Below are 15,191 nucleotides of genomic sequence, written 5' to 3'. Positions count from 1 at the left end.
CTGCACAAACTGAGATATCTCCCCCAGAATCCAAGGCATCAAGGCCCACCATAGGTGCGAAAGAAACACTCGGGGCGAAGCGATAGCAAGGATGAGGAAAAGTACTTAGAACAAAACATCAAGAACCTATCCACCTAGGCCGCATCAGCCTCCTTTTATGGTGTTCTTCCTGCCCGTAGTCATGTGACCCAAAGTGGTCACATGCTCAAATACCATGACGTCATAGTGAGGTCATGTTTAAACACTCATAAACCAATCATAACGCAATAAATAAGTCATATGACTCGAATGAGTCATATGCGCAAAACCCATAACCTCATAATGAGGTCATGTGCTAATCCCAAATCATATGCGCAAGGCATTCCTGCAAGGCATACTTGCAAGGCATACTTGCCAGGTGCATGTCCCATGACTCATATTTGAGCCATGTGCGAAGCATAACAAATCCCAACATAACAAATCATATGACTCGAATGAGTCATATGTCCAAAACAATAACATACCTGTGACTCATAACCATGCGTCATGTGAAAACCTTTTCCTTACCAAGCCACATTCATGACACTAACCATCAAACAGCGTAAAGAGTTGATGAGGAGGAGAGAAAGTTGCATGGGATTGTAATTCTCAGTTGGCCCTCAAAGTCCCCCGATTTAAATCTGATAGAATCAATCTGGAGCTACCATAAAGACGAGATTTCTATATGGAACTTTGTTGGAGCGAGCTGGAATGCTGTAAATGGGGCAAAAGATATCTTAATTAGCACCTGGGAAGAGTTGGCACAAAAGGTTATTGATAACAAGTATCACGCATTTCACGAAAAACTCCAGAGAGTTATTCTTCACAATGGTAATAATAATTTCAATGGATAGGTAGAGAATAGACCTCCTTGTCAGCTGTGCCAGCTCTAATAAGGCAATAGTGAGGTTGTAAATATGCGTGTTTCTTATCATGGTTGAAGCTCCATCTGTAACGGATATATGACCAACCGGTATTAAGTAGGTCCGGAATAGGCATAGTATCCATTCGTCAATCACTTCCAAAATCAGGTGCCCGGCTTCAACTCGGCCGCGCGAGTATTAATTTTTCTCCATGGCAACCATCCTGTTGCTACCACTTTGAAACGGAAGGGACATGCCGAACGGCCCTTTTCACAGCAACCATTTCGCAAAGGAAGGAAAAGGTCATTTGTATGGGCCAACGGAAAGGAACCATTTCATCCGAACAGTCCCCCACTTTTTCCCATCTGCTTATTGTCACAGTAAACAAGCCCATCACAACGATAGCGATCCCGAATTCTTGATTGCGAAATCCCCCTATTGCTCACTGCTCGGGAGCCTCGGCCACTGGTTGTCACGTTCCATTCCCAAGTGCCGGACCGTGTTTTGGAGAAACTCGTTTTCCTCCTCCTGTGCCTGGCTTGGCACAGCGGTCACTTCCTACCGACAAATTACCACTGGTACACCTACTCTCCAAGATCAACACGCCTTGCTCCTGCATTTCATCAACCTGACAGGCGAACATCCAGAAATCACTCTCCAATTTGTACTGCAAATAGGGTGAAAGGGCTAAGAAGAGGTTGGTTAAGTGGAAGGTGAATACAGGAAAAAAAAAAAAAAACCTCCTGGATATACAGATTGATTACACGCCTCGTTCCATCTAATCACTTGCCCTCAGTCTCGAGCCAATTGTTTCGCACTCGCTCGCAGACGCTTAGCTTCTACGGTATCATACTTCCCCAGAACCTCGCCTTCACTCTTCACCCTTCCTCCTTCTCCATTCTGCAGCCCGGCCTTCTACCTCATTTCTCATTTCCGCCATGAGAGCATAGGAACGTCATTTCCTCATAACATCCAGAAAATCAAATGTTTACAGCAACACGAAACTTTTTCAGACGCAACCGCAGGAACTTTGCTATCGGCGTCGGTCTTGCCGGCGCTGGCTACCTTGTCACCAATTATGTCTTATCGAAGCTCTCGGATGCCCGAGAGCGCATGTCCAGTGACCGGATAGCCCGTGAAAAGTGATGTTTCCCCCTTTTCCCTTGACGACAATTCCATTCGCCAATACTAACGGAGGTGGGAGTGAAGCCTTCGCCGGCGGTTTGAACAAAATCAGGAGGATTGCACATTCACCGTGCAAGCGCTACTCCCTACGGCTACACAATTGATTCTCGAGGAGTTGCCCGTTGAGAAACTGACCCAGGAGCTACAGCAGAAGAAGGCTGCGCGAATCGCGAAGAGCGGAACTCTTGCAGGAACTGGCATACCGACTGATGCGGCATCCGAGGCTTCGACGGCTATTACTGCGTCCGGAGGTAAGGACGACGATGCGCAATCGGTGCAATCCTTCGCCTCGGAGTCGTACGTGATGCCGCAGAGAGAAGGCGAGGAGAAGCCGGCAAAGAAGTCAAGGGTGAAGCTTTGGGACGAGATCAAGATTAGCTGTAGGTTTTCCACAAAGTACCTACACCCATTCTCAAGCCGCAGATTAATGGGATTGCGCCTAATCTAGCTTTATCACGGTCCTTCACTCTGCTGTACACCCTCACCCTCCTTAATTTACTGACCAGAGTCCAACTCAACCTCCTCGGCCGTAAAAACTACCTATCCTCCGTAGTCACCTTATCGGCCCGCGATGGCGAGCCCACAATTCGCCTCGAAGATCATGAGACCAGAGGTTATGGAACGGACATGGCAACTAACCAGCAATACCTGACCTTTTCTTGGTGGTTACTGAACCAGGGGTGGCGACGACTGCTTCAGAAGGTCGATCAAGCTGTTCGGGAGGTTTCCGCCTCGTATGTTTTTTTTTTTCCTTTTTTTTCCTTTCTTTTTCACTTACTCCTCGCATTCAATGCATGACAGGGGGCAGCTCTACTACGATGATTGAAGGTTGAAATAAAAACTGACAAGCCCGGATCTAAAGATGGACAGCAAGGGACACCATCTCACTAGGGCAAATGAAACAGTTAATCATCGAGACCCGGAAGATCATCGAGGCGGAGAGCGGACCCAGGTAAACAAGCCCAATTTCTCCCATCTTGCATCCCAATCGTAATCACGATAGCTGCTCCCCCACGTTGGAGACCCATCCCAAAATCCCCATCTAGGAAGCTAACCACACAAGACCCACCAGTATCTGGCTTCCATATCTCCTCCCCCCACGCTCTGACGAAGCCATAGTCTTGGCCGAATCCGGAATCGCCGCAACCCCCGAGGGCGAAGACCTTGACATCGTCTCCCCATCTCTCCGCCGCCTCCTGGATGAGACTTCGGACCTCATAGACTCTCCCAACTCCTCGGCCGTGATGCGCAAAATGCTGGACGCTGGCTTCGACTTCTTGCTGGAGAAACTCGCTGATGGAGCGTTCAAGCAAAAGGACATGGCGCTGCCGCCCGTCATAACGGCAGAGAACCGCATCACGCCTATGCGCGATGGTGACGAAGAGAGGGCTTTGATGGAGAGTGATGCTGCGACGACAAAGTTTGCCAGTGTGCTCGCTGTGCTCACGAGACTGGGGCATTTGATTGGGAGTGGAGTGCCGAATGAGTACTTGCAGGTATGTTTTCTCTCCCTTTCCTCTCCTCCCGATTTTATCCCACGCCTGCCTCGATCCGTTCGTCCCACGCCAGACAACACTGCAGTGTTTTTATTGTACAACAAGGCTATGTGTGAGGTCTTGGTAGGCTCAACGTTGCTAACGAATTATGATTGGGTAGGTTATTGAACAACAAAAGGAGTTAGAAGCTTTCAGCGCTTTGGTATATTCGTCAAATTTTGAATTCATTGCCGAGGGGGACGACAGTCCTGCGTCTTGGTTTTGAGACACCTTTCTTTTCCTTTTGCTCTATAATTCTCTAAATACTCCCCCCCGTTCTTCTGAAGACCCATTCCCGCGCCTTGAGGTACTGGTATTACGTATCGTATCAATAGTTGCAAATGCAAGGCTTTCCTTTCTCTCTCCGTTCCTCTCAATTCAGAGAAATCGTTTCCCCAGGCTGTCTTTCTTTTCAAAGAAGTCGGCTGCATTATCTCCCTACAAAAAAGGGCCAAGCGCGCAAATGGAACCAAGGGAACCCTAGACTATAGAACAAAGCCGGACTCTACAAAAAAAAAAAAAAAAAGGGAGGGTGGGGAAGGAAAAGAAAGGAAGAGAAAGAAATAAGATACCAAGGAAATAGACCCTTGAAGCGAGGGGGAAAAAAAGGAAAAAAAGATCATTAACCGCTCATTGATCCCATTTTTGCCTACGTTGACTTTTGACTAAAAGAGAATAAACCCAATAAAAATATAAACCCAGTGGCTGGCCATCGTGTCTTCGTGCGCATGCGTCATACCGGCAGCCTTGCGTTGCATTAGAGTGAGCATCGTATCGTTTGGCCTTTTACAACGTCTTATCAGCAGAGATAACATCAGCCTTTGCACGGAGGTTAGAGGATGCAGCGTTGGCACGGCCAGTAAATTGCTTGGCAAAGATAGGCTGGAGGAATGAACGGAAGATAAGTTGAGCACCACTGTTTTTCCAGGGAATCAATTGTTAGCATTAAAACAGGGCCGAACACAAAAAGAGAACTGCGTTCCGCAGCGAATATTGTGGGGAAGCATACCCGAATTGAGGGAGACCAAGCCACATTATACAAGCAAACTTGAAGACGTAATAGAATGGTAGCCAGTAGGTAACAGAGATAGCAGACTCAATCACACTGAATAATGCAAATACAACCCAGTAACTAATGCGGCATCAGGGTTAGAAGCAAGGTACTTTAACTATGGCAGGAAAAAAGGAGGATCAACACCTACGTAAGCCATTGTGTATCGTCAACCTTGGTGAGGGTGAAGAGTGCGTTGAGTGAGTAATAACCGGGAATGAGGAACCCGGCGAGATTTGTCAAGAGTTGGCCGCCATAGTTGATGAAGATCATAAAAAAGTATACGAATCCAAGTCCGAGGACAACATATACTTTAGGAGCACCTGAAGGGATAAGAGCATAACTGTGAGCCAAATTTGATAGAACAAGACGATTTAGTCTCTCTACAGTAACATACCGGTTTGTTTCTCGAGATTGTTAAGAGCAGGGTATTTCGAGAGCTACGTCAGGCCAGATAGATAAGCAAAACCATACACCAAGGGAGTTGGGGTGTTGAGGGGTCGAGCAGGGGGTCACGAGGAAAGCTTGTCGAGAAGGAGAACAAACCTCTTTATCGAGCTGAGAGACGAGATTTTGGGCCTTATCTTGGAAAGACATGTCGAATATGGTTGTCGTAAGAAGGGGGAGCCAGACACAGGAGTGGGGGATGATGGGTAACGGTAAAGTTGCAGAATTAGGCTTCAGCGGAAGGGTAAGTTCCAACGGGAGCGCGTATAATGAGAATGGAGGGAGATGAGAAGAATCGGGAAGAGGAGAGAGATAAAGGAAGGAAAGGGAGAGCTGTGAGATTTAAGTGGGAAGAAGGAAGAGGAAGAGGAAAGAGGAGAGAAGATGGATGGGTGGGCGATATCGGGGAGGGACGGCTCTGATGATGCTGAGGGTGCAAAAAAGTTATTGTGGGCAGTAAAGGCAGTACCGGTACTCGTAGAGTAGGCTAAGTACAGTGGAGAGGTGACGGTCCCCTTCTAACTTGGATAAGGGAATATGGTAGCTTGGTCCGGGATAGAAAGGAAAGGCAGAGAGAATGGAATGGGGAGGATCCGGTCTGAATGCCCTAGGCGGTAATCCTGGATTGACAGGGTGGCCTTGGAGTCGGGGAGAGTTAGTTGAGGAGTTCGTTGACCAACTCTACTGGGCGAGTATCATAATAGGTGTTATTTATTTTACCGTACTTTATTTTTTCCTATTGAGCTACGGGAAATTTTCTCTTGATGCAGCGAGGCGGAGAGGGAAGAAAAATAAAATAAAAAGATGGTGAGTTGCTTGCTTGCCTGCTTCACTAAAGTTGGATCCTGCTTCACGAGTTGTTTTCTCCTGCTTGCTGTTGCTGGCATGTCGGTGGCTTGCGTTGTTGATGCAATGCCGACCGACACCCAGCGAATTACGTCAATTTTTGGTAACTGAGGTACATATCGTACCGTTGTCAAGCACGATGCGAGTATCTGGTCTACCCTGTGACGGTGTACGGTACCGTGGTCTAACGGCGGTCAAATTTGTTTCGAACAGCTATCACCCTTACCGGTAGATAATAAAAGGAAGTACGATATCATACTCGTACCGTATATGGTATTTGTGCCCTTGTGATGGCCTCGAGGGTGCGCCTGAATCACGCCGATTCCTGGTGATATCCTGCCCTATTTTTCCCCCAACCGGAACGAGCAAAAGAGCCATCCTCGAGCCGAAATGAGATACTTATATAAGCAAGCAAGATATTGTGTCCGTGCGGCGAAAAACTGATGCCAGTATTATTATTATGATGCCCATTACAGGTATCAAACCTGCCAGCTTCTTCCCAAAAATAAAATATAATTCCCCTTCCAGTATTCCCGATTTCCGGGCCTTGTGATAGGTGCTTAACTTGGATGCTAAGTTACTGTAAAGGGCTTTCTTCTCTTCACCTCTTTCCCATCGTAGGGACGGACAATAAAGTAATCGGAACATGACTAAGCACCGAAAACACTCCGTTACAAGTTTGAAACCCTGGCGTTGTCCGGGCGACAACCCATCTCCAAAAACAACCTTTCTGTGCTCGCCTTCTCTGGCCTCACGAAAGCAGAAGCAGAAGCAGAAGAGAAAAACAACCTGCTCGCTTTGCGTGCCTTGGCCACCATAACAACACGTCCCCTCGATAAACACCAAAGAATTCTCAACTTTTCTGGCCATTCTTCTCATCTCTTCCAGTTCTGTCAACTGCGTTGTAGCGTTATCAGGTAATCTCTTGTGTGGATATCTCATCCTTCCATTTCGCGCCCTCTTGTCAACACTTTACCTCGACCTATCCTGACGTGAGGGATCAACATCACAACAACAACCGTTTACTTTCGTCTTGACAACCACCTCCACACATACTGCGAAACAACAACTGCCACCCCTCCTCCCACTGTTGCCCCACCAACTTCATCAGCAACATCTCTCTGGTCCTTTTTGGCTATGGAGGATTCTTCTGGATCCCGTTCGCCTTTGCCTCATGGTAATTCCTCATTTTATTTTTATTTTTGATGGTTTCCTTTGTTCCTCCCTGATTATTGAATCCCCCGCTCCATGAATCATTCATTCCCTTATTCGTTCTCGTGTTGTATCTGTTTCTTTCAATCGGCAACAAACTTATGGTTTGAATTCGTTTCTCACATTCTTCGTCATCGAAGGCCCCAATTCCTCTGGACATTCTCAGACTGTACGCTCTAGGTCCCGTTCGATTGCCTCCAACTCAAGCACTCCCCATCCTAATGCTCATCCCCGGATTGCCTCTGGGATGCCACAATACAACCAGGAGCCGTACAACAGCGAGAACCATCCAATGACCCACCCATCTCTGCTTGTCATGACCCACAACCAGATAACTGAAATACAACCCCCCATTGGCACCTCCCTCGAGGTCTCTCCACAGACAAACACTGCCTTTCCGATCGATCCAGCTCTTGGAGGAAGCCCCCCGGAACAGGCCCCCCTGCCTGAGCTTAGATCCCCAACCACTCCGGTCTCAGAAATTCCAAACTTTAGCCAGGATCGTGTGCCCAAGGATGAAGAGAGCCGTGAGTTTGATTCTGGGATGATTGTTGACGAGGAAGAAGAGAATGCAGGTCCCTCGTCTGGGAGGAATTCAAAACGGGGGTCTGCGATCGTTGAGGACAGTGATGCCGAACTTCGTCGGCTAGCTGAGGAAAACAAAACAGTCCCATTGGATGAGCTCGCTAGGAGGGTCAGAAATGATGAGAACACACCGTCCGCCGAAAAGACAAGGCAGGTTTACGGCCTGGGATGGTATGTTTCCCCTTGCCCACTCCGCGGTTACTTTATCGGTCCTATAAGTCCGATAGCAGGCCTTCAAGCCCTTTGCCCCTGTTGTAGCTACCTTCTGTACCCTTGGAGCTCCGATTTACGCACATTGGAAGCTAACTCCATTCGTCTAGGTTGCAAAAGAACTGCGAGAGAGTCCCGGATGCCTCAGTCGCCGTCCCTCGCAATCGTGTATATGCCCGCTACGTTGGTATCTGTGCTAATGAACGCATTAAACCTTTGAACCCTGCGTCTTTTGGAAAGCTGGTCCGTCTCATGTTTCCTGAAATAAAGACACGCAGACTTGGAGTCCGTGGACAATCCAAATACCATTACTGTGGTATTCGCCTCGCAGGCGAGCAGTCATCCCCCAAAGTGTTGCAAGGTTCAGGTTCCGCCTCAGGATCGGAACCACCCGCGCAAGCGGCTGGGGATGATCATCTGCAAGTCTTCAACCCTTCTGCTCCTTTGCTGTCTAAGTTACTGACAGATAGCAGAATGAGTAACGGCTCGGCTCCGCCCTTCAGTAGTAACTCCGTACAAAAAACAATTCAAAACAGCATCAAAAATTCTTCGTATAAAGCTTCCAGCATTTCTATCAATGAAATTGTCATCATTCCTGCAAAACGAGTTATACTTCTCCCGTAATGAAGCAGATAACCTATCATCAAATGAAATCCTTAAACTCCCCGACATAGACCTATACGCACCGCCCGGAACAGACCCTGACATATCAGCTACTCTCACAGCTATCTACAGATCTCATTGTACCTCGCTCATAGAATGTGTTCGATATATGCGGCTAAAACAGTTTCATCAGCTTTTCATTTCCTTTCACGGCACACTGACCACTCCTGTCCAAAAGCTCCTAGGCGAACCCTCGATTGCTTCCTGGATTCGAGAGTCTGACTGGGTCATGTACAAGGTTGATTGGATCCATTGCCTGTACTCGTTATTGACTATGCTCACATTTTCTCTAGGAAATGATAAGACTGCTTTCACCATTAGCATTGCAAGTGGTGCCTCCATTCGTTGTGACTGCTCTTCGACATCTTTCTACAAACCTAACGTCCCACATCTCGATGACATTTGCTGTCCAACCCCAGCATGTCATCGATGCAAAGATCGTGCCATCTAGCATATTTTCCAGTCTCTTAGACCGATTGCTGCGCGTAAACGACGCCGCGCACGCAGCAGCTAGGTTTCTCGGAAATCCTCCCGATAGAGAGCAAATGGTCAAAGACTGGAAAGACTATGTCAACGCACAAACAATCGTGGACCGTGAATTGCCCTGTGGCTCTGCAACAGTGAGAGAAATCTTGCAAACTGAGGTTATCACCCTATTACAGCCACCTTCGACATCTGTGAATGGAATCCCCGAAGTAGAAGATGGCTCAGCATCCACGGAAAGTGTCCTAGACCGGTGGACACAATTCCTAACTTACCTCCCTCACCGATTCCCGGGAACAGACCCACGACTTTTCAACTTGTGCCTTGGTGCCGCAGCATCTGCGGCCCTACGGGATTTAACAACCAATGGTGCTGTATCATTCGGCAGCTGGTGGGTCGTCCGTTGCTGGGTAGACGAATGGATGGGGTGGCTGGCCGAGCGAGGCGGATTCCTTCGCCATTCTTCGGAATCATCGATACACATTGGTGGCGGTCATGTAGGTGCTGAGGAGGAACGTGTCTCTGTCGAGGCGGACTTGATCGATAATGGGGACGAGCTTGGTCACGATGATAGTGGTATATCTTTACGAGGAGGGGAGGAACCAATACATCTTCTGGATGAGGTAGGGGATGATCGGGATAATAGGATGGTCACTATCAAGTTTAGCAAGTAATAGTCACGGTATACTCGCCTTGGTGGTGTTCCTTTCCTTATGATACCTTCTGATCGATTTATTTGCTTTCGGCTTTATATATCTTTAATTGTTGAATTTTTGTTGTCGTGTTTTGTTTATTTTCTCTTTCTTTCGTATGGTAGCTACTGAAGGGTCTGGAAGCAAGTCCCCCTCCTGACCGAATTATTCATTTTTAATGAAGGCGTGATGATCGGTTACTTTCTTGTATATATCGGGTTAAAATGTTTTTTTTTTCTATTCCTTTTTTCCTTTTTCTTTCTTTTACTACAGTGAAAGGGTGTTTTTTTGAGGTTTTTTTTTATTCTTGCTTAATTTCCTTTTTTGCGCATCATCGTTTCATTTTTATCACTGGCTATTTCTTTCTCCTGCTCCTTCAGCTTTCTTCGGTTCTTTCCTTTTTTATAAAGAGGGGTTGTCGGAGTACATGTAAGTTAACATCTCCTTTCTTTCGCTCTCTCGCTCTCTCGAAGCTACTGTGTCCTAAGTTAGACCTCTGAAAGTTGGTCTCAGTTATCGTGTTGCATATGTACCCGAGTAAAGAATTGTTGGCTACCTTGACATGGGATATTGTACTTGTAAAGTTGAAGCTCAAACTTAGGGAAAACGCTAGTTTACCATACAAAATCACTAGCAGGTATGCCAAGACTAATGTGCTGACCACAACTCTCTTGACAGTTCTTCAGCCAGCTTAGACACGGTTTTGAAAGGTCTGAAAGTAAAATCCAGAGTTTTTTTTTTCGTATATAGGTGAATGTTTGGTTTGGATTGCTTCACTAGATCAGCAGTTGGAAGGTCGTGAACACATGGGTGTCTTGGGTGGAAAGCCCTTGCACTACTGATCATTTTTGGCACTATCAAACCACATCGAGTGATATAGGGTGATGAGATCAGGAGACAAGCTCCCTTGACAGTTTTTTTAGAATGCTTCGAGGGCGTTCCGTAATCCCGTAGAATCCTCCCGCAAGCAGGGCCTCCTTCAGCACTGCCAACCAAGCACCATTCGTTAGTGGGCGGTGCGCCCAACAGGACCCTTGCTCCAATATTTTTCAATGGCTCCCCTTTTGCCGGTGCAGGAGCCTCACAGAGCCAATACGATTCCCGTTGTATCTTTCTCGTACAGAAGTGCTGCTTTTCCAGATGGCTCAAGGCATTCACTGGGACGTGGCAGGCACCGCATCTAGACTCAAAGATGCTAATGTAGTTAAAGGGTGGGTATTCCCCCATAGCTATCGCCTTCACTGACTTCTAGGCACCCGTATTGGCTAGCTGATACCTGGTATAGTATGTCGGTACCCCGACAGCGTTCGGGTGGCCCTTTAACCAAATGGCCAAGCCATCCTCCGCTCTTTCCACACACCCTCCCCCCTCAGCCGTTCTTTCGGCGGGAACCAATGGCCTGTGAAATACTGGGGTATTCGCTCTTGAAGGGAGGGGCAGATCTACGAGCGCGGCCGATAGATATATTCGTCACGTGAAGTCAGATAAGCAAAAGTATCATGTTGCAACCAATTTGTAAAGACTAGGAGATATCGTCATTGCCAACAAAATAGAAAAAAGTTGAATGTGCATACTGGTTATTGTCACCGGAAAGACTCTACTTGCCTATTGAGCCAATTCTGAAGCCAAACTTTTCTCTGATTTCAAGCTATAATCTTCCAATTTATCAATATGGGCTGAACAAGAGAAGCAACAGAGATATCTCTAGAACTTCAATGTGCAATCCTCATCCTCCATATTTTTACCGATAAAACCTGGATTGAGATTTCACAATGCTTGAAAGTTCATCCTGATTCTGCATGGAAAATTTGTCAAAAGGCAAAGGTAATTGTTTACAATCTAGTATAGTATCTGTAAACTAAAATTACCTTATAATTAGGAAAGAACAAGTCACCTGACTGACATTCAAGATCTCTACACTGTTCTTAAGAGTCTTGACTCTCCTGGCTATCCCAAAGTCATGTCTAAAGGTTCAGAAATGTTGATTGCTCTCAAGAAAGTATCCCAAGGTCACGAACATGGCTTAACGAGGAAAGGGTTTTCACGTGACGCATAGTTATGAGTCACAGGTATGTTATTGTTTTGCACATATGACCTATTCGGGTTATATGATTTGTTATGTGTGGGATTTGTGATGCTTTCGCACATGGCTCAAGTATGAGTCATGGGACATGCACCTGACAAGTATGCCTTGCGAGTGTGCCTTACAGGTAAGCCTTGTGCATATGATTTATGTTTCGCACATGACCTCATTATGAGGTCGTGGGTTTCGTGCATATGACTCAGTCGAGTCATAAGACTTGTTTATTGCATTATGATTGGTTTATGAGTTTTGCACATGACCTCACTATGAGGTCATAGGTTTTGAGCATGTGATCACTTTGGTCATATGACTAGTTTGTTATGATTTGGTTTCGCACATGTGACCACTTTAGGTCACATGACTAAAGGCGGAAAGAACACTATATAAGGAGGCTGAAGTGGCCGAGGAGGATAGGTTCTTCACGCTTTGTTCTAAGTACTTTTCCTACTTATTACTTTAACGAATATAAAATACCTTACAATCTTTATCCTTATTGCAACGTTATCGTTACGCCAAGGAGGGTGCGTTACGAAGAAGAGTTAGAGAAAGCTTACGATAGGCGTTTCCGGTAGAAGACAAGGGTCTTGTACTATCGGCAACGTAGGCAAAGGCCTAGGGCTATCAAAAGACAAAGAAAGAAGCAGACACGAAGAGAAGTATCGTTCCCCGTCGCCAAGCACTAACTATCCAGAGAGGGATCGTTACATTACAAAGCGTCACCTAGTGCGACGCCAAATGATACAAGACGGCATCCTTTAACCCAGACAGGGAAGGAGATATTGACATCAACAATCAAAATCTTAATCTAGGAGGATTCAGCGACGCTCTAGATCACGTCTCAGCAGAACCCTCAAGAGCAGCAAGCCCAGTAACCCCAGAGAAAGGATCACCAGTCGATAGCTCTCCTACTGGAACTCCACGACCCGAGAGAATGTCAGGATCCGCAATACCTGGGCCACCGGCCCCAGCCGCTCCGGCACCAGGAACCAGCATACTTGGAATGACTGAAAATCAGTTTCAGGCATTTCTTGCAGCCACGCGAAATACAGGGCAAGGAAATGTCCAACGTCCAAAAGCAAAGGAGCCCGACACATATGAAGGGGCCGAAGATAAGCTACGAATATTCTTAGCATAATGCGAGGGATATTTTGCCGTTAAGGGATACGGAGATCACTATGATGAAATTAAGATTCCATATGTGGAATCCCTACTCAGAGGACTCACAGGACAATGGATCATGCCCTTTCAAGATGGAAGGAAGCAGAGGGAATAGGTCACATACGAAGAGTTCAAGGCGACACTCTTTGAACAATTTGGAGATCCTAACGCCAAAGAAACAGCAAGACGAAAGCTAGAAAAACTCCAGCAAGGAAAGCAAACGTTCTCAGCATATTGGAACGAATGTCGACTGTTGGAATACGAGGCCGAGTTTGATGATACGACTCTCTACATCATCCTCCTGAGAAACTGCAGTGAGAGACTCTGAGAGGCATGGGGAATCTCTGACCTGCGCTATACGACAGCCGAACGATTTGCAAGATGGGTAATCGATAAAGAAAGCAAATTAAACATGGTTCGGAGCAACTCGGAAAACACTATAGTACATAGAGTGGTCCAATCATCTAGGAATGTGGACGGGACCTTCAAACCGCAAGCACCTCGAGGAGAAAGTCGAGCATTACCACCAGGCGAACCAATGAAATTAGACAAGTCAAGAGCAGGGCCTGCTCTGAATCTGTCTAAGGAAGAATACGTCAGAAGGATGAATGGGAAACTATGCCTAAGGTGTGAAAAAGCAGGGCATCGGATACGAGAATGCAGAAGCCGACCGGACAACGGATACCAGGGAAACAGAGCTGCTGGAAATAATCGTTTCCAAAATCAGAAAAGAAGCAACATCCGCGAAATGATAGCAGAGGATTCACCGGCGGAAAATGACGAGGGTCCCCAGTAAACGGTAGTCTGGGAGACCCAAGATGTGGACCTGGAAAACCCATCAAATTAGCGAACTACTACACAGCACTACACACGCAAAGAGGAGAAGAAGATGGAGATCATGTGATGATCAAAACGAAGATATACAACAGAGAAAGCGAAGAAACAACAATATATGCAATGCTCGACTCGGGGGCCACTGAAGACTTCATCGACAAAGAAATATGCGACAAATACGGCCTTCACACCAAACGAGTGAAGAAAGCAAGACAAGTCTACTTAGCGGATGGAAAACCAAGCGCTATGGGTCTGATAACCCATACGGCAACAGTACCCATGGACATTGACAGCCATAGGGAAACGGCAACCTTTCAAGTGGCAGATCTGAAGAACCATGAGATAGTCTTAGGGATGCCATGGTTACGGAAGCAGAATCCGACGATCGATTGGAACGAGAACAAGATGACCTTTACAAGCGAACTATGTATGACACAATGTCTCAACAGTTCACCTGTGGTCTACTCAATACCGATACGAGAAGCGGAAGAAGAAACTTTACATGAAAAGTTTACCGAGATGCGGCAAGACAAGAGAGTCCGGATACAAAGACTGGACCAAGAGGCAAAAGTGCCTACCAAGAGTTCCAAAGGGGCAGCAGGACACGACCTATATGCCAATAAAGGAATCAAGATACCTGCCAACGGGCAGGCAACGATAGCAACGGGAATAGCCATTGGAATCCCAGAAGGCACCTATGGACGAATAGCACCCCGCAGTGGTCTAGCAGTCAAACACCAACTCATGACCATGGCAGGAGTGATCGACGTCAACTATACCGGTGAAATCAAAGTGGTCCTGGCCAACCTAGCTCAAGAGGACTACCAAGTCCAGAAAGGGAACCGAATCGCACAGTTGATAATCGAAAAAATCAACTAAGAAGATCTGCATGAAGTAGATCAACTGGAAGAAACCATAAGAGGAAATAAGGGATTTGGAAGTACGGACCAAAACCAGCACGATACAACAAAAAGAATTGAGATCAAAGAGATCACAGCACAAGCCTTTGGAGGATATTATCAAAGAGGAGATACAACAGGAATTCTCAAATGGACATACAAAGAGGAAAAAGCGGTTCTAGCAAAAATCAACACCAGCACAGAGCTAGCAATCCAGGACAAGAAATACCAAAGCAAAAAAGGATGGAAAGAATTGGTTCCAAAAGAATATCACCAATTCACAAATCTATTCCAAGAAGAGGAAGCTACGGAGCTACCACCTCGAAGACCAGGAATTGACCACGAAATTCAGCAGGACAAGGACGAAAAAACGGGGAAGACAAAAGAGATTCCCTATAAGAAGTTATACCCCCTAGGGGAGGCAGAG

At 46.5% G+C, this 15,191-nt stretch overlaps 3 protein-coding genes; 2 read left to right on the top strand and 1 right to left on the bottom strand.

The window, feature by feature from the left end:
* Window positions 1-1,236: 1,236 nt before the first annotated feature.
* GSTUM_00005213001 (uncharacterized protein) lies at window positions 1,237-3,827 on the top strand (the record flags this gene model as incomplete). XM_002837227.2 has 6 exons in its annotated part: window positions 1,237-2,023; window positions 2,091-2,446; window positions 2,515-2,800; window positions 2,929-3,018; window positions 3,130-3,562; window positions 3,723-3,827. The coding sequence occupies exons 1-6, from the start codon at window positions 1,866-1,868 to the stop codon at window positions 3,825-3,827; spliced, it is 1,428 nt and encodes a 475-aa protein (XP_002837273.1). The 5' UTR covers window positions 1,237-1,865.
* Window positions 3,828-3,936: 109 nt separating this feature from the next.
* Window positions 3,937-5,713, bottom strand: GSTUM_00005212001 (uncharacterized protein). XM_002837226.2 has 5 exons: window positions 5,199-5,713; window positions 5,050-5,092; window positions 4,804-4,975; window positions 4,611-4,733; window positions 3,937-4,517 (listed from the first exon to the last, which is right to left on the bottom strand). Exons 1-5 carry the CDS (start codon window positions 5,247-5,249, stop codon window positions 4,388-4,390), a joined length of 519 nt encoding a protein of 172 aa, XP_002837272.1. The 5' UTR covers window positions 5,250-5,713; the 3' UTR covers window positions 3,937-4,387.
* Window positions 5,714-6,684: 971 nt separating this feature from the next.
* GSTUM_00005211001 (uncharacterized protein) lies at window positions 6,685-10,199 on the top strand. XM_002837225.2 has 5 exons: window positions 6,685-7,122; window positions 7,298-7,939; window positions 8,101-8,454; window positions 8,519-8,853; window positions 8,909-10,199. Exons 1-5 carry the CDS (start codon window positions 7,083-7,085, stop codon window positions 9,770-9,772), a joined length of 2,235 nt encoding a protein of 744 aa, XP_002837271.1. The 5' UTR covers window positions 6,685-7,082; the 3' UTR covers window positions 9,773-10,199.
* Window positions 10,200-15,191: the final 4,992 nt, after the last annotated feature.

Source organism: Tuber melanosporum (genome assembly GCF_000151645.1).
Source record: "Tuber melanosporum whole genome shotgun sequence assembly, scaffold_18, strain Mel28".
Lineage (NCBI taxonomy): Eukaryota > Fungi > Ascomycota > Pezizomycetes > Pezizales > Tuberaceae > Tuber > Tuber melanosporum.
The sequence above is the reverse complement of the archived record's forward strand: the minus strand, read 5'-3'. Positions and strand labels throughout refer to the sequence as shown.

Bases quoted from the DNA above. Each gene is read 5' to 3' on its own strand.
- GSTUM_00005211001 (XM_002837225.2), top strand. From the start codon at position 7,083: ATGGAGGATTCTTCTGGATCCCGTTCGCCTTTGCCTCATG. The intron at 7,940-8,100 runs GTTACTTTATCG...CGGATGCCTCAG, and splicing joins TTCCCCTTGCCCACTCCGCG to TCGCCGTCCCTCGCAATCGT. The intron at 8,854-8,908 runs GTTGATTGGATC...CATTTTCTCTAG, and splicing joins CTGACTGGGTCATGTACAAG to GAAATGATAAGACTGCTTTC.
- GSTUM_00005212001 (XM_002837226.2), bottom strand. From the start codon at position 5,249: ATGTCTTTCCAAGATAAGGCCCAAAATCTCGTCTCTCAGCTCGATAAA. The intron at 4,976-5,049 runs GTATGTTACTGT...TTATCCCTTCAG, and splicing joins CAATCTCGAGAAACAAACCG to GTGCTCCTAAAGTATATGTT. The intron at 4,518-4,610 runs GTATGCTTCCCC...CTGGAAAAACAG, and splicing joins CTTGGTCTCCCTCAATTCGG to TGGTGCTCAACTTATCTTCC.